General features: G+C 35.7%; 1 protein-coding gene across 1 annotated transcript in view; it reads left to right on the top strand.

Moving 5' to 3' along the window:
* COL5A2 (collagen type V alpha 2 chain) overlaps positions 1 to 22,932 on the top strand; it is a 143,204-nt gene that overhangs the window by 57,634 nt on the left and 62,638 nt on the right. The window contains exons 2-6 of the mRNA XM_021703353.2: positions 12,903 to 13,127; positions 15,681 to 15,694; positions 20,043 to 20,075; positions 21,151 to 21,183; positions 22,154 to 22,207. Of these exons, the coding sequence (XP_021559028.1) occupies positions 12,903 to 13,127; positions 15,681 to 15,694; positions 20,043 to 20,075; positions 21,151 to 21,183; positions 22,154 to 22,207 (359 nt within the window). The remainder of the gene's footprint in view (positions 1 to 12,902; positions 13,128 to 15,680; positions 15,695 to 20,042; positions 20,076 to 21,150; positions 21,184 to 22,153; positions 22,208 to 22,932) is intronic.

The following is a 22,932-nucleotide window of genomic DNA, read 5'->3' as shown; positions in this document are numbered from 1 at the left end:
GTTAGGTGTACGGAGGAGGTGAAGTCAGAGTACAGAGAAGAGAGCAGCCAAATTACATGTGGGAAAGGGGCAAGTCATGGAAATCCTTTCTTGAGGCAGAGGTATTATTCTTCCCAGAATTCACAACACTCTTTTTCCCTATAAATGGAACCATCCCCTTCTGATATGACATGTTTGCCCTCCTCTCTATGCCTTTTTTTTTTTGGTGTTTTTTTGGTGGTGGTTTCTGCTCCATTCTCAGGGAATCTTCCTTACCTTCACCATCTCAAACATCTTGTGTTTTTCAAGACCTACTTTAGAGCCCACTTCTGTTCATCCCTCCTCAGATAATATCAGCTCACAGTGATCCCATCTTTTCAAACCTCTTATATAGAATTCTTCACACCTAGTATCTTACACAAAGGACTTGCCAACTTAGGGAATCTGTGAAAATGGATATAAATGGATTTGCTAGGAATAAAATAAATGAGCTTCTAGCACAGGTATTTGATACCTTATTTTGTACTATGTTCTAGATTATAAACTTGCATCTATGGACGAAATTCAGGGTCTTTCAAAGTAGATGTTATATAATGCAACTATGTTTGACTTCCTAAAATGCCAAGGCCATATAATCCAGAATTCTGTACTAAATTTGAAAAGTGGTAATAAATTGGGTTTTGCTGAATTTCCAAATGGTTGTAGAATTAGACCTGGAAAAATACATTTATACTTCATCCCAGCATTGCCAGACTTAGTCATTGGGGCAACTGGTTCCTCCCATGTTGCTGGCCTCTGCACAGCTGGTTGGCGCCATGACCAATGAGCTGCACTGTCACTCCTCTCTGAGGCACCTACCTATGGAGGCACGAGGAGGTTTAGAAACAAGAGTGCTGTTGTTTTACCCTCAGGCAAGAGAAGAGATGGCAAAAAATAAATAAATAAATAAATAAATAAATAAATAAATAAATAAATAAATAAATAAGGAAGGAAGTAATGAGTGAGAGGAAGTGCCTGTACTCCTTCAGATCCATCCTGGCCAGCTGGCAGAGAGAAGGAGTCCATTGCCAATTACCAGCAATGAGCCAGGAGTGACAATATTATACAACTTGGAAGTGAGTTTTTGGAAGAAACCACTTTGAATCTTAGTTTTCTCACTCAAAGAAAAAGAAAAAAGAAAAAAATGGAAAAGAAAAAGAAAAACTAAGAATGTATTAAATTAAAGGAGGGAAATAAAGAAATAACAGAACTTGAATCACAGAACTCTTTTGATTTTCCTTACCTCCAGCCTACATGAAGTGTCCCTCCTAAGTATTTCTATCCAACCTGGGTTTGCCTCTAGTTTTATACTTAAAGAATGGTGTTCTAATAGTCTATTCCTGGACTGGTTCCCTCATAGAGGGAGTGAGCTCCTTAAGGGGGGGGGAAGGAATTCATTACATTACCTCTGTATTCCCAATGTTTGGCAAAGTAACAGATAATAAATATTTTTTGAATAAACTATATTACCAAAATGCATTCATTCTGTTGTTTTGATATTTGCTTCAAGAGTAAGTACATTTACTTTATCATCTGAAAGCATTATTTTTTTAAAGATTTTTATTTATTTATTTGAGAGAGAGAGAGAGAAAGCATGAGCAGAGCAGGGGGAGGGGCAGAGGGAGAAGCGGCTCCCCACTGAGCAAGGAGCCTGATATGTGGCAGGACCCTGGGATCATGACTGAGCTGAAGGCATAGGCTTAACTGACTGAGCCACCCAGGTGCCCTCATATGAAAGATTCTCAATGCCAAAGATGTTGGAAGACTAAAACATAGAAAGAAGGCTGAAACCCATGCAGGGGATCTTGTAACTATGGCCTTAGCGTAAGATAGCTGTATGATGAGAACTCGTTGGATGATGTGCATTTGTGGGTTTCTACTCTCCTACTGATAATGAATTCAGACTGTTCTAGAGTTTGAAATACACTTTATTACCATTTGGACACAGAAGGACAGTCAAATAGGTGATCAGTCTGCTCTTAAGATAATTCAATGTCATTTGGAATTCTGTATTCTCTTTACTCCTAGCTTACTTGAAGTCTGCTTTTATAAACATAACTTTCTCCCCCAAATGATTGAAGATTGTTTTTGTTTTAGAATCTAGAAAATCCTCAGGTTGACATTGCAGAGAATTGGTTCTATCTGATTAAAGTAAATAGCATTAGGCAAAGACCTTTCAAAACACAGAGGGAGATTTCCAGAATTGAGTTTATAAAATTTCAATGTGTATGCAAATTTTCCAGAATGTACAATTGGAATACATGTATATGCAAACTTATTTTTTCCTACAAGAAAGTCTCATTACCTTTTGAAGTTTTTGTATATTTTGATTGTTTTTGGCAAGGAAGTTGGACTCCAAATGTCTCATTTCATGATCCACAGTTACTCTTGTATTAGACAAGTATCTGGTAAAATTTGCTATATAAATAAATATTGACTAAATGGATTAAATAATGCCTCCATTCCATTTGCCAGATTGACTAATTTATTTAGATTAACTTTTAGCACAGTTTAGAGGCAAACTTATTTGTGATATCCTAGAATATTTCATTTCACCTGAAAGTAAAGGCTCATATTTTATTTTTTCCTATACAGTAATAAACAGAGACACTGAGACTTGTTTTTCATGTACTAAAGTAAACAACCTAGTTACTCTGTCTTTTTGTGCAACCTAAATTTTACATACCACAGGTTAGCAAATATCCTACATCCTTCTGATTTCAACCCTACTGCTAGCCACCATTAGTACAAAATAAGTGTTCCATCACTATTTGGGATTGAATAAATAATAAATAGTTTTTGAAAACTCTAAATCTTCCTATAGATATTTTAAGAAAATAATGAGTGTTGTTTTCTTTTACATACATTCATAGCCACCATGTTTTTAGAAATTAGCATATGAATTAAACAGCAGTGATAAAATTCAGTTTAAACAAAACCAAAAGGAATAATTCTGAATAATTGTAAATAATTTAAAGCTTTTGAAATTTAATAAAGCTTGTCATGTTCATATTACTTCTACAAAAGGGTGTTTTAATTTGGTCTCCATTCATTTACTTATTAAAAGAAGTAACTTCTCAAAAGCACATAGATTTACAGGTCAAAATCTTGGATTCCATTTTTGTATTTTTCTTATCCAAACGTAGGATAAGGAAATATCCCTAGGTGAGTTCTGTGTTTTGCCAAAGAAACTTGCAAATCTTCCTTCTCAGTGTAGTAAAAGTATATAGGAAAAAAAAAATTGTCTTGGTTGGTCTCAGCCTCCTTCCCCTCCCCCTCTCCCTTCTCCTCCTCCCCTTCTTCCTCCTCCTCTTCCTTTTCTCTCTTTGCTTTTTGCTTTCCTTCTCTATTGTTCCCCTTACAAACATAGAAATTTCCCAATGAAAGTTTTGCTGTGCATATAGAAAGTTATTAATATAACTTTTCAGTAAAGGCACAGCTTCTCTTTCTCCTCCTGAATATTACTGTGGCATTTGTCTGGCATTGAGATTCGGTGTATACTGGGGCTTGATCTTAAAACTGCAACAAATAAGGTGGCTAGTCTACAGTCATGAATGTGCATTAGAGAAGGTAAGCTGAACATGAAGATGAAGAGATGGATTTAGATTCTGAAATAATGGTTTTAGTCTTATTTTAAATAATCTGTTACCTGCTCTAGAAGTGATTTGAGTAAGGAATGCCAGAAAGAAGGGTAAAATCCATTTTCATTTCTGTTCTTCAGTGAAATCACCCTCTAATTTTGAAATAGCCACAGAATAGACATAAATTCAATCTAGGTAGATCAGGACAAAAGTGGGTATTATGGGTACTAGTTCAAGTCCCTAAATAGACCCATATGGAGAAAATTAGAAATTGTGCCTTCAGGATGAAAGCAGGAGGGCCCCCTTCCTCCAGAACTGAACTCCCAAGGGAGGAGTGCAGAAAGAGACAGCCACTTTAGGTCCCCTTTCCACACTTAAAGGTATTTTAGAATTCTTGATAGTAAAATGGATGGACTCAAAGAGCCATTGAGAACTGTGGAATGTTTCGTTGATTGTAAAAGAAATTTCAGTTTGGTCAGGGCAAGGGCAGTGGGTAAAGAATAAACCAATAAAGAATAAATTAGAAGAAATAAACTGACGACAATGTCTGGATTTACTCTAGTGGCCTAAATCTTCTTCTGTGTCAGGGAACGCAAGAAAAGAAAGCAAAATTTAGCGCAAAGAAATCATAAGATACAGAGTTGAAATCATCCTAAAAATGTTTCATCATATAAAGTATTTAATTTTATACCCATCTTTTGTTTTTGAGTATAGTGGACACATAATGTTACATTTGTTTCAGGTGTATAGCTTAGTGATTCAAGGACTCTATACCTTATGCTATGCTCACTGCAAGTACAGCTACATCTGTCATTCAGATCTGAGTACCCCATACTGAATATTCTCTTAATATATAAAAATAACTTTTTCATTATAAAAATGAATATGTCCTTTTCAGGACAAAATACCTGGAATAAATAACATGAATACATGATATTCCCACAATGCCAGGTATTTTATTTTATTTTATTTTATTTTATTTTATTTTATTTTATTTTATTTATTTATTTTACAATGCCAGGTATTTTAAATCCCTGTAGATATGGCCCACATTTAAATAGTAGTGAAAAATTAGGCATTTCTAAAAATTATGTAAGTCCAAAATCAAAGCAAATAGTTTTATATCCAATATGGTCTAGATCTTTTCCTGGTATTCTTATAATTGAATATTCAACAAATTAATTCATCAAATACTTACTGAGCATCTACTATGATCCTGACACTATTATAAGATATTGGGATATATCGATGGACAAGCCAGAATAAATTCCATCCTTATAAAGCTATTATTCTATCATGGGGAGACAAACAATAAACATAAGTACAATAATATAGGAGGCTTGAAAGTGATAAGTACTAAATTAAAAGGAAAAAAAGAGCAGGAACTCGTGGACTGAGAGTGACGTGGGTGTGTGTATGTGTGTGTGCTAATTTTCAAGTTTTTTGTAAGGTGGTTAGAGGAGGCTTTATGGAGAAGGTAACATTTGAGATAAGACTTGAAGGAAATGATGGAAATCTGGAATGCAAGTACTATGTGTTGCTCAGAATTTGCTGCTTACTTACTTTATCTCCAGACTACATAAAAGCCACGATACCACCCATTTGACAGAAAAATAGCTAGGCAGATTTTTGGTTCTCCTCTTTATTTCAAGCAGTATCATGCTGGGGAGAGATTAAGTAGACTGACTTCATTCAAAACAATTCAAAACTGTTCATGCATTTAGGTAGGGAAGCACATTTGGCATAGCACAGATTGTATTGAACTCATTCACTGAGGATTAACATCTGAGAAAAGGACTAGGGTTTGCTTAGAAATTACTACTGAAATTTCTAGTGTATTCAATATAAGGCAGGCTTAATTTTCTTTGTGGTGTTTTTACAGCTATTCAATAGCTTGAGCCATGTTTTCAGAGAAAAAAAAAAATCTGTGTCAAATGCATTAGCAGACTGTAAGTTGGTTTTCCAGACAAAATTGTAGATGAGCATTGCGTGTGCATTATGTGTAATTTTAGTTTCACATTTTGGCCACAATCATTTCGATTTCCCAATGATACATGGAAAGAAACTTAAGTAGTACCTAACATGAGAGATTTTCCTTTTTATTTTTTCCATTTTAACTAAAGTGAAAACAGCAGTTTTATTTAACTGAAAAGCCTTTACATAGGAGATTAAGAAATGTTGACCGGTTGCACTGAAGAAAATACTCACCATTGTAGACAGTTCATCTAATTTCATTTTATTTCTATAGTTCACTGAAATGCTGTATATGAGTTGTCTTCTGTTTACTTTCTCAGATTTTAAGGTCATTTTTCAAAATTATTTATTACATTGCTTTAGAATATAAAATATGATTGTCCTTCACAATATAGAAATTTAACTCAGCTCAAATAATCATTGAATGCCTATTCTTGTTCAGTTGGTGCAATAAAGAGAGGAGGTGGGTACAACAAAAGTTAACAATTTGGATAACCATCCTAAAAGGAGATTTAAATTTGAAAAGTGAAAGTCTATCGTGGATGGAAGAACAAAGGATGCAAACTCCATAAGCCTGCTCCTTATTCACCTATCCCCTTACCCTCTCCGGGACCTTGAGGCTGAGGGGGAAAAATATCATCCAAGTACGTGACAGATCCCCCTCCACTATCCCTGACGGCTTCCTATGTATCTAATGTTTTAAATGAGGAAAGAGGAGGAAAGAGAAATGATGAATGTGAAATTGTTGGCCTATACTCAGAAGAGTCCAAAGGAAGCACTTGAATACTCTAACCTCTTTGTCTCTCCTTGGTGATAAACAATGCCCAAGAGCAGAGGGAATGGAGGGAATTCCTTGGAAGATGTTCTGGAACGAAAGCCAGCAGCTGGGACGATGCTGTGTGCTGCTGGAAAAGGCAGCATCTGTGGTTCGGTCCAGGGGGCCACGTGGGACTGCCCTGCTGCTACTTCCTGTGAATGTGAATGCCCTAAGGCGGTGTCTGCCCATTTCATGAGGGCGGCAGCTGATGCTGCCTTGATTGCAGTCCTTTAAAGACTTGTACAGTTAGAGAAACTTCAAATAATGTTAGCCCAGACCTTCATAACCTCAGCAGGCACCGAGGCCAGCTGGGTTAGGAAGGCGGGAGGGCTGCTATAGCTTTCTGAAAATTGTTCCAAAATATGAGCTGTTGTGACTGACACGGTCTTCTTCCTTTCTGGCCCCACAGAGGTCTAGATATGAGGGACACACTTGGAAGGAACCATCAAGTGACCTCTTTCCTTTTCATTCAAAATAGGAGTCCCAAGGGTATATCCTCTCTGAGAAGTTTAGGGAAGGAAGAAGGACAGCTTCATGTGCTGTCTTTTTAATAAGTACATCAATGAGGGCGCCTGGGTGGCTCAGTTGGTTAAGCGACTGCCTTCGGCTCAGGTCATGATCCTGGAGTCCCTGGATCGAGTCCCGCATCGGGCTTCCTGCTCGGCAGGGAGTCTGCTTCTCCCTTTGACCCTCCCCTCTCTCATGTGCTCTCTCTCAAATAAATAAAATCTTTAAAAAAAAAATAAGTACATCAATGAACAATTCCTTCCTTCCTTCACTCATGCATTCATCCACCCTGCAAATATGTTCATCAAAGGCTGATTATATGACATTGGGTGTGAAGGTTACTGAGATGAACATAGTTCTGGCTCCCAAGGAGCTCACAGTCCAGTGGGGAAAATTATCTGAGCAAACGCTTGTCTGAATACGAGATTTAAAATTTGTGTGACACGTGAGAACTCTACATTATTTCTGCAAGGAAGAACTTCAGTTAGTGTCTAGGGAATGTCCAGCATAGGCTTAGGGACTTTTATTTCCTGTATTTCCCGAAGTTTTTAAGTAGACCCCAATAATTTACTACACAAAGAGAATCACATCTTTCCTGGGCAGTCAAAGGTTTCAATATGGCCATTTCTATGCAGGCTTTTTTGTACAAATATAATTCTATAAAGGAATGTGGACCTAGGGCATGGCCAGTAGGTGAGCAGCAGTTCTGATGACTGAATTTCTAATTATCTGTTATAATAAGATAGTGGATTTGGTCTGCCATCTAGTGATTAAAACTGAATTCTTAGAACTACATTTAAAAGCACATAAAAGCTTTATGAGAAGACACATCTACACAGGACATTTGAGTTACTCTGGAATAAAATGTGGTCAGATAAAATACATCTTGTCTGTCTAAGATATCAGTGCCAGGACGTTTGTGGTAATGGCTTCACAATGGACTGGTTCAATTTGTTGGAATATGATAAGGGTAAAAGAACCCTGCAGCTTGGAAGACAAAATTTTTGGAAGTTGAGACACCACAGAAGATCACAAAATAATGGCGATATTATCAGACATCTACCAATCCTCCTCAATTTTAAGAACGATAAAGAAACATAAATAGCAAACTACAAGTGTCACAATATTGCAGTTTGGGAATGTTTCTTTCAGATTTTATTTTAAAAAAATTGTTTACCCATGTACTTTAGGACCAGTAACTGTTTAAGTTCTAGGCCTTAAATCAAGGTTCATGTTAACTTGGGTTAATTTTTATGATTTCTGTAGAGGAATCAGGACAGTACTGAACCTCTCAGAATGTCATATGAACATTTCTATTTGTTTTTTTATAATATTGTCATTTATAAAATAATTGTGTCATGACAACTTCACTGCAAATTGTCTACAATTTTGCTTTCTATTTTACTTTTCTTCTCATTGAAGTAAACATCTATGGAAAAACAGGAGGGCCAACCTAATCATCAGGCCCACAACTACCATGTACAAACCCGAGAATGGCAAGCCACCCTGTATTTTCTACTCGGTGTTTCTTTGTACATGTCTTTCATTCAGACATGAACAATGAGAGTTCACTGAGTTTTTGTGCCCTCTGTAATGTGTGTGGATTCTTGTGCGGGGGAAGAGAAGACAGGGTTTAGCAGCAAATGTGGTTTTTCATCTCCTTGCCATTTAAAAGTATTCCAACTAACTTCCCACATCATCTTTTTTTTTTTTTTTAAAGATTTTATTTATTTATTTGACAGAGAGAGACATAGCGAGAGCAGGAACACAAGCAGGGGGAGTGGGAGAGGGAGAAGCAGGCTTCCCGCCAAGCAGGGAGCCTGATGTGGGACTTGATCCCACGACCCTGGGATCATGACCTGAGCCGAAGGCAGACGCTTAACGACTGAGCCACCCAGGCGCCCCCACATCATCTTAAATTTAATTATAAATTCTCAGGGGAAAAGGACCAGTGATGACTCAGAGTATATAACTAGCTTTTAACATTGTCATTTAAAGAAAGTCATACAGTGGCTTACTTCTTTGCCCCTTGGGTTGAGGTCATGCTGTCTTAAACTTCCAGGAAGAAAGTGACCTTCTATGAGTTAACACAAAAGAGAGGATGTGTCTTTTTATTCTAACCCCAAAGGAGCCACAGAGAACGGGATAACTCACCCCAAAGAGTCTCTCACACATTTTAATGATATTTAATTGACATTATTGCACGGCATCTTGATTTTTGTTTGTTTTTTATATTCTCTAATTTCCATATATCTAATTGTTTCATTGGTGCAACTGATAATGATAATATATACTTTTTGAAAACAAACAGAACTTTCAATATTTTGCACTCACAGTACTAGGCACATACCCCCTTAACTCTCAGTAAATATGTCAAACACTTTTGCCCCTCAGGGTGTGGAAAGGGAGAAGCAAGCTTCTTGAAATTACGGTGAATCTCTTTTTCAGCCAATGGCATTTAGTGTTTGTGATTAGATTATTTCTTTCTCAATCAAAACTTAATGAACAAAGTTACTCTTAAATTATTTACTTAATTGGATTGTTCAATAGACTATAGATATAAGTCCATTTCTGTATAGGTTGTGTTTTGTGGAAATGTTTGTCATGGAGTTACATTGTTTCACAGTGATTTTTCATCTAAAAGTAACACGGCTATTTGATGTACAGATTTTTTAATTTACTTCAAAACAGTCCTGCATTACAGCATGTTAAGGCATGAGTTCTATTTTCTCCCCCGTTTAAAATTCCTAAAATACACTGAGTCAATACTGTTTTGGTCAGCAGTGTGTTTTGTGATAAACCTCTTTTGTTGAAGATGAAACAGATTAGAAACTTAGCGCCTTAGTTATCTTCTTGTGATCGGCACAGAAACCAGAATGTGGCGTTGTGCTTTGAAAGCAACTCTCCATTTGCCACATAGCTGGGATGAAGGACTAGATACGTGAAGCAAAAGCATTCCGTGGAGCAGTGAGAAGAATGTTACCCAAGAAAAGCTTTCTAGAGTTAGGAGGATAGATATTTGGGTCAATGTCTCCCCTGAACTGAAATTTTTATCTGTAGCTCTGCACTGAGTATATTGGCAAATGATAAGTTCTTTCTATTGTAATACTTTGTATACTGACAGATAGTTACTACATTTATTGTGGTAGCATTTTGTAATGTATGTAATTGTGGAATCACTATGTTGTACACCTGAAAATATAATATTGTATGTCAACTACATTTCAATTAAAAATAAAGAAAAAAATATAAATTCTTTTATATACTAATCACAAATGCATTTTTTATTTTTAGTTTTATTTTTGTAAAATACAAAGTTAACACCAGTGCAATTAAGTTAGCGAACCATAATTTAGGCTCATTCACGCATTCCCATCTATCCATTGAACAACTATTTGTTGAATGTTGGCTCCCTGAAAGGTTTGGAGTCAAGCTTTAGAAATACCATGATGAACGAGAAAAACTAGTCCTTATCTTCATGGAATTTACTGGCTAGTGAAGGAGATAAGGAAATAAATAAAAATAGTAAATTGATACTACTTGTGATAAGTTTTATGAGGGCAGTGATTTTTGCCTGTCTGTTCACATTTTAGAAACTGATTAATTAGCTGGCATATAATACAAAATGAATGAATGGGTGGATGAGTGAATAAGTTGGATAAAGGAGGTCTGCTTTTGCAGAGGGGCCAGAATTGTGGGGGCAGGTGACAAGCAAACCGTAATAGTGAGCGCTGTGTGCCTGGCATGAGGGAAGGGGAGGTTGTGCAAAGACTGGGAAGGGGGATCTTTGGGCTTCAGAATTTAAGTAGTTTGGAGGATTCTAAAGGAACTAAGCAAGGTTGCTATGATCCACATTGCATTTTAAAATACTATAGTTTCTTTCATGAGTATTTTATAGTTTTCTGAGTACAGATCCTTTGCCTCTTTGGTTAGATTTATTCCTAGGTATCTTATGGTTTTGGGTGCAATTGTAAATGGGATCGACTCCTTAATTTCTCTTTCTTCTGTCTTGTTGTTGGTGTATAGGAATGCCACTGATTTCTGTGCATTGATTTTATATCCTGCCACCTTACTGAATTCCTGTATGAGTTCTAGCAGTTTTGGGGTGGAGTCTTTTGGGTTTTCCCCATTAAGTATCATATCATCTGCAAAGAGTGAGAGTTTGACTTCTTCTTTGCCAATTTGAATGCCTTTTATTTCTTTTTGTTGTCTGATTGCTGTGGCTAGGACTTCTAATACTATGTTGAATAGCAGTGGTGATCCCTGTCGCGTTCCTGACCTTAGGGGGAAAGCTCTTAGTTTTTCCCCATTGAGAATGATATTCGCTGTAGGTTTTTCATAGATGGCTTTTATGATATTGAGGTATGTACCCTCTATCCCTATACTCTGAAGAGTTTTGATCAAGAAAGGATGCTGTACTTTGTCAAATGCTTTTTCTGCATCTTTTGAGAGGATCATATGACTCTTGTTCTTTCTTTTGTTAATGTATTGTATCACGTTGATTGATTTGTGGATGTTGAACCAACCTTGCAGCCCAGGGATAAATCCCACTTGGTCGTGGTGAATAATCCTTTTAATGTACTGTTGGATCCTATTGGCTAGTATTTTGGTGAGAATTTTTGCATTCATGTTCATCAAGGATATTGGCCTCACTGATACGAGGAATTCTTAATTTCAAGAATCAAACTGAGGGTTGCTGGAGGTGGGGGGTGGGATGGGAGGGATGGGGTGGCTGGGTGATAGACACTGGGGAGGGTATGTGCTATGGTGAGCACTGTGAATCGTGCAAGACCATTGAATTGAATCACAGATCTGTACCTCTGAAACAAATAATGCAATATATGTTAAGAAAAAAAAAAGAAGAAGATAACAGGAGGGGAAGAATGAAGGGGGGGAATCGGAGGGGGAGACAAACCATGAGAGACGATGGACTCTGAAAAACAAACTGAGGGTTCTAGAGGGGAGGGGGGTAGGAGGATGGGTTAGCCTGGTGATGGGTATTAAAGAGGGCACGTCCTGCATGGAGCACTGGGTGTTATGCACAAACAATGAATCATGGAACACTACATCAAAAACTAATGATGTAATGTATGGTGATTAACATAACAGTAAAAAATTAAAAATTAAATACTATAGTTTTATTTCTTAAAAGTCACAAAGTTGAAGAAGTAATATATTTATCTTATAATAATTGTATAATAGAATTGTTATATGTATAAATGTGTGTATATATTTTCCAAATCTGCATTACATTTTTATCTAAATGTAGAAAAGTATTTGGCAGATATTATATAATAGCTTACCATATTGTTGTGGTTATGTCTTTCCTTAATTAATTTTGATGCGAAGATAATGCATTGCCTGTTTAAGCTTTGCTTGTCCTTTGTGGTTTAGTAAGCATCTTTAGTTTAGTAAATACATCCCATGAAATGAGATACTGGTATTCTTTTCTACCTTATGTTTAAAACTAATTTTTAAAAACCCATACACTTCTTTTTTAAAGTTTTTCTTCATGGAACAAGAATACATATTGTCTTCTGTTGTTTCGGGATTTATTAATCTAAAGTTTCTAGTGATTGAAAATCACATATGGGTTCACCAAACATGGAAATTATATATTCCCTTTTGAATTATTCTTCTTCTCCCCCTTTCAGATTTTTTTTTAATCTCTTCTTACTGATCTTCCTATTTTTGGTTATTTAAACCTTCACAAATGAAATCTTTTGGGAAACATTACCTGCTTTCAACTTTGGATCACTTTTTTTCCCTCCCCCTGTCATGGTAGGATATAAGTATCATAATCATTTCAATGTGAATTACATATTACTTAGTATGTAAATACCACTGAATAAGTTCATCTGTGTTTTGCCTCCTCGATAGGTTACTGCTTAGCCCAGAATTTTTTGAACCCACAGGATGACTCACCTTAACTATTTCCCAGATTCCAAAATTTCAGAAGATTACTAACCTCCTCCCCCCACCCCATCTTTTTCTTCTTATTCTAGAAGGATATGGTGAAGAAATAGCCTGTACTCAGAATGGTCAGATGTACTTAAACAGAGACATTTGGAAGCCTGCCCCTTGCCAGATCTGTGTCTGTGACAATGGAGCCATTCTTTGTGACAAGATACAGTGCCAGGATGTACTTGAATGTGCTGACCCTGTAACTCCTCCTGGAGAATGCTGTCCTGTCTGCCCACACACAACTGGAGGTGGCAATACGAATTTTGGTAAGAATGCTTAAGGCCAACGCAGAACTGATCCAATGACTCATCTTTATAGTTGCAGTGCTTTTTGCTCTCAGAATTCAGCAACCAAAGAGAATAATGAAGCCACTCGTCATTGACGTTTGGGGTTAATGGTTTTGCTCACCCATCTTATCTAACATTAGTGAGAGGGAGAGGATAATTTCCTGTCTTCTTAAAAACCAGGGGAATTTGGGGCTGAGTTTTATGTGGTTATGTCTAATCTGAGAATTTCTTATAGTCATTTCAGATGGTCGTTTGTTACCTTGTCCATGCTGGATGCTTCCAAAATATTTGTTGGTATTGTGAGGTCCATTAATGTCCAAGAAGAGATCTAGAAAACACATTTGTCTTCTCTGGTGCCAAGGTTGCTCTTGGGAATTGAATAATTATTTCTAATCTAATTTAATGCCAGAGCACCCTCTGTTACATCGACTCATAAATGCAGAATGCTTTTAATGATGGCTCAGAAAGACAAAAGAATGAGATGGATTTCCTGAAGAAAAGAATGATATAAATTCCTGGTTTTTAAAACTTTTTTTGGAGGCAAATATCTGTGTTTAATATAGACTGTATTTGAATACATGTGTTAAAGACACATATTAGAGAAACAAGTTCATATTTATATGTTTTGATGAACCAGGTAAGATTAATATTAAACTACTAGGTTATTTGTTTTAGTAGTCATGAATGTTTTAGCGGTGCGTGCATCATTGTCAAGATAGTGTTAAGGCTTTATTCTCCTCTGCTCAAAATTCCATTGCAAATAACAAAAAATAAAATGAGGTATTCAGCCATACTTTCGTGAAATATTAGACAGTAATTTACCAGTTCTCCTCTTGGATATCATTCAACAGTAACAGTGTGCCTTGAATAAATACCTAAACTCAATTTTTTGCAATGTAATCAGAAAGATATAATGGGAAGAATTAAAAATATGACACCTAAGGGCTATCCAAAGCTGATGCAGTCTGCAAAGAAGCTCCGGGAACAAAGTAAAATTAAACCTGTGGGGATAAGTAAGTTGGGACAATAGTGGCAAATAAAAAAAATGGCAAAATATGTGACCTTCTGCAAATAGCTGGGTTTGGAAAGTCCAGTTTGTTCCAAAATGAATAATAAAAACAGAGCTAGCAACAGCATTGATGCAAAGATACTTTAAGAAAAAAGGTGGGAGAGTTTAGCTACATTTACAAAACAAAGAACATGCTGGTAAATATATTACCACAGAACTGATAAAAATTATGACCATTTCACCATAAACTAAATAAAACTTAGTGGAGTAATTTATTAAGAAAGGCCTACATTAGAAATACAAAATAATTAATGATGAAGAAAAAAGTAGAAAGAAAACCAAAAACCATCATAGGGAAATGAAGATGACAGAGGAAGAAGCACAGGAAGAATCAACGCTGCTATTAAAAAAATAATTATTTTAACAGATCTATGAAAAAAGAGCATTTGCTTTTCCTCATAATTGAAATAAAGATATTTGGCAAAAATGAATGAATATTCTTGATAAAGATGCTTAGTAACTTAATACCAAATGGCATTTCATTAACATGATAAAATATTTACTTCTCAGCTTAAAAGCTTCATTATGTTTAGTACTAGACTTATTTTCTTTAAACTCAGAGATAGAACATGGATATCCATCATCACAACTACAATTTAATATTATTGAATATACCTGAACAAACAATTAGATAAGAAAAAGAAATGAAAGTTTTAGAAATTAGAAGAGAGGTAAAATGATTAGTTGCAGAAAATATAATTGGGAATGGAGTAAAAAACTACTAAAAATTAATTTAGTAAGACAATGCATTGTAAAATCAACAAATTAGTAGATTTACTATATACCAACAATCACCCCATAGAATAAATAATGGAAATAAAAAATACCTCATTTATAATAGCAACAGATAGGATAAAATGGCTAAGAATAAACAACATGAAATGTATAAGATCTACCTGAAAAAAACTGTAAAACACTACTAACTCAAATGACAACTTTAAAAAATGGAATGTCCCATTATATTTTTGGTTAGGAAGACTAGTAACAGAAAAATCACTAATAGTGGCCGCCTCCGGGGGTTTGAAATATGGGAAATAGGGGAAAGGGACAGGATAGAAGAAGCTTTTTTCACTCTATAATTGTATACATTTAATGTATTTTGGTTTTTTAGCTGTATGAATGAAGAGCCTACTCAAAACAAAAATATAAAATATTGATTGAAGATAATTCATTACAATTTTAATAGTTAATTTTACAATTTAATGAACTTTAAATGCTATATGAATGGTGTGAAGAATATTTACATAGTCAGAATTTTCTAAAGGGATGTATTACTTTGTCTGTTATGGAAATATTGATCTAAAACAACTTTTGAGTTCTGTCTACTGGTAATAAGGAAACCTGTTTAAGTTAAATTCTACACCCCAAAAACCTATTACTGAAAATAAATATTTAGGAGATCCTCAATAACTGTTTCTCCTTAAAATAACATATTTAATGTATTTATTCTTCTCTTTTTATAGGTAGAGGAAGAAAGGTAAGTTTTACTTTGCATAGTTTCATTTTCATAAAATATCTTTTTCATTCTAATACTGTCCCCTCAGGACTGTACTTTATAGTATTTGAAAGCCTTTTGTAAAGTACAAATTGCCAAATATAAATATATGAGATATTTTGCTTATAGATTACAGCTGCCTCTATTTTATTCACTTTGTTAATTTTTGTTTATAGATGTTTCTTTTAGAAGGTTCTAAATCCCTTAGGGATTGAGACTATTCCACATTAACCTTCGAATTACTTGCATTTATTGGGGTGCCTGGGTGGCTCAGTCTGTTAAGTGACTGATTCTTGATTTTGGCTCAGGTCAGGGTCTCAGGGTCATGAGATGGAGCCCCCTGTCAGGCTCCATGCTGGGCGTGGAGCCTGCTTAAGATTCTCCCTCTTCCTCTGACTCTCCTCCCCCTCCCTCTCTAAAAAAAAAAAGAACAAATTATTTGCATTTACCACTGTGCTTAGTATATACCTTACACATATTAGAAGTTCAGCAACTGCTTAATTGAAGGAAGGATGGATGGAAGGAAGGAAGAAAGAAAGAGTGGGTGGGGGGGTGATGGTTGTGCCCTCAGTGGGGTTGTGGCCCCTCTTCTATTGGTTGGAAAGTAAATATTCACTTAAAAGAAGTAATTGAACACTTTACCAAACACACATCACCTTCTCTTCTCTCCCCTTCCCCCGGTTCAAGGAGCCTATAATCTAATAATCCCAGAAACAATCCTTACACTCAAGAGGACAGCGTGGTACAATTTAGCCATGACCCTAGATATAGCTGGCCAGTTTAGCCACTTGTCTTCTGGATATGGGTAATCCCCCTGAGTGAAGAGAGTTCCATTCCCTTGGAATTGTTCTCAGTTTTCTAGTTAATTTGAAAACGGTGGCATTTTCTTCAGTCTTATCCAGATGGGATGGACTCAAGGATCAGGAATGGAAATAGGCAGTCATCCTGAATTTCATGGCAGATATTAGGCAGATTACCATCAACTTTAAATTGTCTTTACTTTTGCATACAGTAGAACTTCAGTAAGGTGAAAATCAGATAATCAGATAAAGCAATGCTATACCTTCATGGTAAATGAAAGTGATGCTATCAAGGGGAGGTCCTGGCTACTTTTACACTTTTTAGTTAAAGGGGCAATACCATAAATTGTCTTATTTGGAACAAATATCAGTGAAGCCATTTAGATTTGAATAGATGTCAAAGGAGTAGGTCTACAAATACCAGCTCACATTTAATTTACTTTTGAAATTAAATCTGAAATTTCCCAAAGGCAGTGCTGGAGGAGGGCACCCTCAAAGAAGCTGCCAATTTACCACATTCTAGTTATGTGCCACTATCTTCATGACTCTGTCATTTATTATCAAGTGCCATCAGAACTATCAGAGCAGAAATGTAATGTAATAAAAGTGTATTTTGTGCTTGGTTTATATGAATATTGATTTTATTTATAACATATTCGTTCATTCATGTTAACCCCCAAATAAGTACTGAGCCTTTGTCATATCCCTGTATGAGGCAAAGGATACAGATGATGCAATGATGGGAAAAACACTGTGATGGTCTCCATGGTAACGCCATCCTGTAAAAGTGGTGAGGCATGTCCATGTGGCATTAAGTGATGAATAATAGACAAGAAGCAAAATTAAGCTATAATTCTCATCCGAATCTGAGTATTTGAATTTTAGGTTTCCCAGTGGGTTTGAAAATCAAATTTAGCAAAAGCTTAGACATTAACTTACTCAAAGCCCATATTTAAAAAAAAAGCAACAAATACTTACACTTGTGGCTTATTTCCAAAATAAGAGTCATTATTGAATCATTAGAAAAATGTATTATTAGACTGATAATGGAGCACTTAATCCCATATCAAGTATTGTGGAACAACAGAAAGTTCATAATAGGATATCAAAAGCCTTACAATTTAGCTGAGAAAGATATCAGCGAGTTCCATTCTCCTAAAACAAAGTAAGAGCCAAGGCTGCATTTTAATTTCTGGTCTCTTAAAATGGAGATTTCTCAACCATTCTTAGCGGACTATCCCATTTTTCTCTTTTTGGCTGAAATAATTCCTCTTCACTTTTGACTTGTTTTTCTAGATTTGTTCTAGAAAGGAACTTTTTTTTTTCAGCATTATTCTCTTAAAGTCCTTTAGGTATTGGGCATGGATTTATCTACCCTTTCTAAATAATTCAAATTCTTTCAGTATCTCAAAGAAAGCTCTTACAACTCTTAAGAGGTTAATTTTTAGGTTATGTTAAAAATAGGAAGACCTGGGCTAGAAGTTAGACTTAGAAATGCAGAAATAAGCCTGCTCTGTTTTGCTGCCCATATGTGATGATCCCTTTCTTCTAGTCTTTTTGTAGGTTGTCTTTTAGTCTCTTGTGTCCTACCTTGAACATACTCAGATAGAGCTCCATCCTGCTTCTGTAGAACCATTTCCCACTGCTGAATTCTAACCTTAGCATTAGAATCAGCAGGTGTGATCAGGGTTTGTTTCTGCCATCGAATCCATTACTAAGACTATGAGGATTGTAAAATAGTTTTTAAATTTCACTTTACAAAATTTTGTCAGATGTGAGATACTACTGGAAGGATATAATTTCATTGTACCTTTCAGGAGTATGCTTAAGTGATCTAGATCAAAAACCTGAAAAATATGTATGATCTTTAACCCACAACTTTAAATTCTAGAAATACATCCTAAGGCATTAACTAGAGATGCTACACAAATATTTATAAACAAGGATATTCATTGTAGTTATTTTTAATTGTAAAAATGAAACTGTATTCTAAGAGTAAAATATTGGGGCATTGATGAGGTAAATCAAGTTCAGGTACATGATGGAAAACTAAGAATACAAGAATGTTAAAAGCAGTTGTCTCCTGGGTGTTGAGTATGATATTTAGTTACTTCTGTAAGTTTCCTCTATTTTCAAAATTCCCCGTTAACCCATATTATTTTTATAATCAGATAAAAGAGCATTATATGTGAAAAGAGAAATTAAATAAAATAGAACTCGGGGCGCCTGGGTGGCTCAGTCATTAAGCGTCTGCCTTCTGCTCAGATCATGATCCCGGGGTCCTGGGATTGAGCCCCGCATCGGGCTCCCTGCTCGGCGGGGGGCCTGCTTCTCCCTCTCCCCCTCCCCCTGCTTGTGTTCCCTCTCTCCCTCCCCCTGCTTGTGTTCTCTCTCTCGTTGTGCCTCTCTCTGTCAAATAAATAAATAAAATCTTTAAAAAAAAAATTTGTTGGAAGACAAATTCCAAAATAAATAATAGAAGTAAATATATGATAAAATGGAGCCATATAAGGTACAATTCATCCAATATTATTTAATCTATGTACTTGAAATCATGCTATGAGAATACGATTTTTGAGAAACTGAAGTTCTAAGGATCCCATCTATATCTGTTGTGTTTGCTGCATCTATTGTAAAAGCCAGCTAAACTGCCTGATGTTATTTCCTTTAAGTTATGATTGTTTCTTGTGTTATTTTCATTTTCCTATTCAGTTAATATTTTTTCTAGATTTTCCTCAGATATTGAAAATTGTCTAACCAATATTATGTCTTTTCTTTCTTTCTTCCTTTTTTTTTTTTTGGTAGCTAAGCAAACTTACCTCTTGTTTTTTCTCAGATTCTTCCATGAGTTTTAAAAAAGATGGCAAGAGTTTTAGAAATGGCATCTGGAAGTTACTAAAAATTAGGTGGCATGTAGTATGAGTGTGAAAATTCAGACATATCCAAATGTTGGATTTTCTTTTGAGTTTTCAGACTTTGGGTAGTTTTCCTATGGTGCTTTGACTTTACAGCTTTTCATGACAAGTATCTCCTGGTCTAGTCAATTTGTTCGCCTTATTCACTATAAAAACTAAGGTGAAATAACTTTATGCTTTTCAAATATTGGATTGATATTTTTGTGTCTTTTGTATGAGTAGTAATTTTTTTCATCAATAATGTCTGACTACTGTAAATATTGTTTCTTTTCTCATCTCCTTTTTGTTTTTTACATTTCTTTTTTTTAAGATTTTATTTATTTGAGAGAGAGAGTGTGAGCAAGAGGGAGAGCATGAGCAGGGGGGAGGGGCAGAGAGAGGGGGAGAAGCAGACCCCCCACTGAACAGGGAGCCTGACATGGGGCTCAAACCTAGGACTTCGGGATCATGACCTGAGCCAAAGGCAGATACTTCACCGACTGAGCCACCCTGGCACCCATTTTTTACGTTTCTTACATTGAGATTCCCAGTGTTTATATGAAATATTCTAGTATGACATGATTATGCTCAACAAGCTATTATATTTTGATAATTGAACATTTTTTTGCTTCATAGGGACAAAAAGGAGAACCAGGATTAGTGCCTGTTGTAAGTATATATATATACATTGTTTTTTGTGTCTTTAATAAACTTATAGTTGTATATTATTGTTTACATACATACTCTCATAGAAAGGGAAATTAGTTATTTTATAACCAAGTTTTAGTATAAGACAAGCAAACCAAGAGATTGATTCTTTAATATAATATTTAATGTTTATTTATTACAATATTCCTGACTTTTATTGTCCCACAACTGAAAGTGAACATCAGGATCTTACAAAGTTAAGCACATTATATATGGATGTAAAGTGATAGTTAAGATGTATATTTTTTACAGTATAAATAGCCATGTAATCCAAATAGAAAGGCATGATTTAATGTTCCACACTTCTGGAAATATGTCTTGCCATTATCCTGATTGAAATTCCCTATTTTATAAGAATTCTTAAGTTATTTAGACCTGTACATGATCAAAAAGTATATTATTAAGTAGGATGAAAATTCTTCAACCAGCAGTCTCATCGATCTCAAAGGAGTTGTCATCACTCTGTCAAGACAAAAAGTATATGCATGTTGATTTATTTGGCAGTGTTTGCATTTTTGCTTTGCCTTGAAATTGGCTTGTTTTTAACAAAGATTACCTAGAAAGTAAATCATTCATTTGTTATCTTTCATTTAAAAACCCTTACGTGTACTTACTATGCCTTAGGTGCTATTTTAAGTGCTTTACAAATATTTATTTGTCTTCACAACTCTGCCAGGGAGGTAATTTTATAGTCATCATCACCATTTTGCAGAAGGAGGGATATTAAGCACGGAGAGGATAAGTCCAATGTCACACCACTGGGAGGGGATAGAGTTAGTGAGGATTTGAACCCAGGCCTCGTGGCTCCAGCTTTGGTGCTCAATCACTGTAACAGTACAGTCTCCCTGTATTAGAGTTCAAATTAGATAGTGTCCTAACACATAAGCAAGGAGGACACGGGCATCAATTGACAACATCCATTTGCTCTAAAAAATTTCACTGGGATTTTTGTGGTTATTCTTACTTGTTTGACTATTGATTTTTCTAAAACTCTGTCAAAACTTCATCTTTACAGATTATCTTGTTTGTCGTTTAGGTAACAGGCATACGTGGGCGTCCAGGACCAGCAGTAAGTAGTTTCCTCCAACATTCATGGTACTCTTAAGTTCTTCGAGATACTGAAAATCTTTATGACTATTATACCCATCAAAAGACAATAGAATGCAAAACCATGGTGCTTGGCTTCTTGAAACATTTGTTTTTGAAACGGCTTCAAGTTCAAGTGTTCCTTTGCAGCAATGAATGATGCATAAAAGATCATTTCGTTCTGAAATTGATGAACCCTGTTATTTCTCTGGGTTAGTGTCCTTGTTGGTTATGTGAAAGGCAAAGCGATCTGTTGTTACATTGTTAATTTTAGATTAGCTTTACTCCTTGAAATTAGGGCACACCTGTCTATTGTTTGACAATGATTAAAGTTAGGCTACTTTTATCTGTTTAAAACTGTTAATTTCATCTGTTAATTATATTAAATCATATTTCCATAGCATTTGAGAAATTACACATCAGAATAGCATATTACTGCTTTAGCATAGAAGACTACTGATTTCAGGTTTGGATTAGCAGTAGCATTCCTAGGTAACTAGATGGAAAACACACACGTATGTTCCCTCAGATCACTGATAATTTGGGGTTCGCACATCTATGTAGTTCTAAAAATCCGAACTGTATTTTAGTGGCCATCATTTAGTAGCAAAGGCTTGCTTGGGACAAGACAGCAAAAATGATCCTTATAAATTTTGCAATTATTGTTCAAGTAATATGTTCAGCTCACTGGGCTCCGTGACACTATGATGTAGCACTTAATTCTTTAATTCTTTACAGGCCTTTAAGCTTCATTGCTAACATAAAAAGCCTTTCTGTGTACACAGGGCTTTTATATGCACATGGCTTTATTTTCTATAGTCTTCGACTGAATCGAATTAGAAAAGAAGAGTGATATTTCTGTTTTCCAGTTTTCTTAGATCAAGCGAACATTTAAAACAAAAACATCTGAAGGATGTGTGTTTTGCAGGCCTACTCATCATTTTCTGTTTTAGGGACCTCCCGGATCACAAGGACCAAGAGGAGAGAGGGGCCCAAAGGGAAAACCTGTAAGTTGACAGCAGAGTCGCCTTTTTTGTGAATTGTGCCCTGTACCGAGTCAGCGCATCGAGACTGCATTCCGTGGATGCAGCGAAGAGTTGGTAGCACTGTTTCTCTCTCAACTCTATCAGATGGGACAGAATTCAGGTCATGAAGTGATTGTGTGTCTCTTCTGATTCAGAGGAAATGATCACATGGTAATAATTACCTATTATCTTCGTAGGTAACACAAACGACGTTTCTTCGTCCCTCAGGAGGCCAAACTAAAATAAAGTAGAACCTAAGGAAACATAATGAATACCTCATGTTGTTTTCAGAAGTTGTAAATCATGAGTGAACAATGCCAGGAATGCACTGTTGAGATAAAACACCCTAGTTCTGTGATCTGTGGTTGCTACAGGAATAACCAAACTGCATAAAGGAAAAAATTATTAGAGGACTAAATTTTCTTTCAAGTGGTTGTACAGTGAATTTATTTCCCAAGTAGCACTCTATCTTTTTTCACTGCACAGCCGATACAGAGTTATCAAAGGAGTCATTTTAAAAAATCAAAAAATCCATTACCAGAACAAAGGGAACACCTCTAAATTTAAATGATCAACTTTATACCCTTGAGATAAAACATGAAGATATTATATATGCCAGATTTTTTTTCTTATTACCAAGTCCTAGGATAGCAATTCTTTTTCTTTTTAGATCTCACCCTCAGAAACTAATGTCTTTCATGTATTAA

The sequence above is a fragment of the Neomonachus schauinslandi genome, chromosome 3 (genome assembly GCF_002201575.2).
Source record: "Neomonachus schauinslandi chromosome 3, ASM220157v2, whole genome shotgun sequence".
In the NCBI taxonomy this organism is placed as follows: domain Eukaryota; kingdom Metazoa; phylum Chordata; class Mammalia; order Carnivora; family Phocidae; genus Neomonachus; species Neomonachus schauinslandi.
Note: the sequence above shows the minus strand (reverse complement) of the source record. Positions and strands in the feature narration are given on the sequence as shown.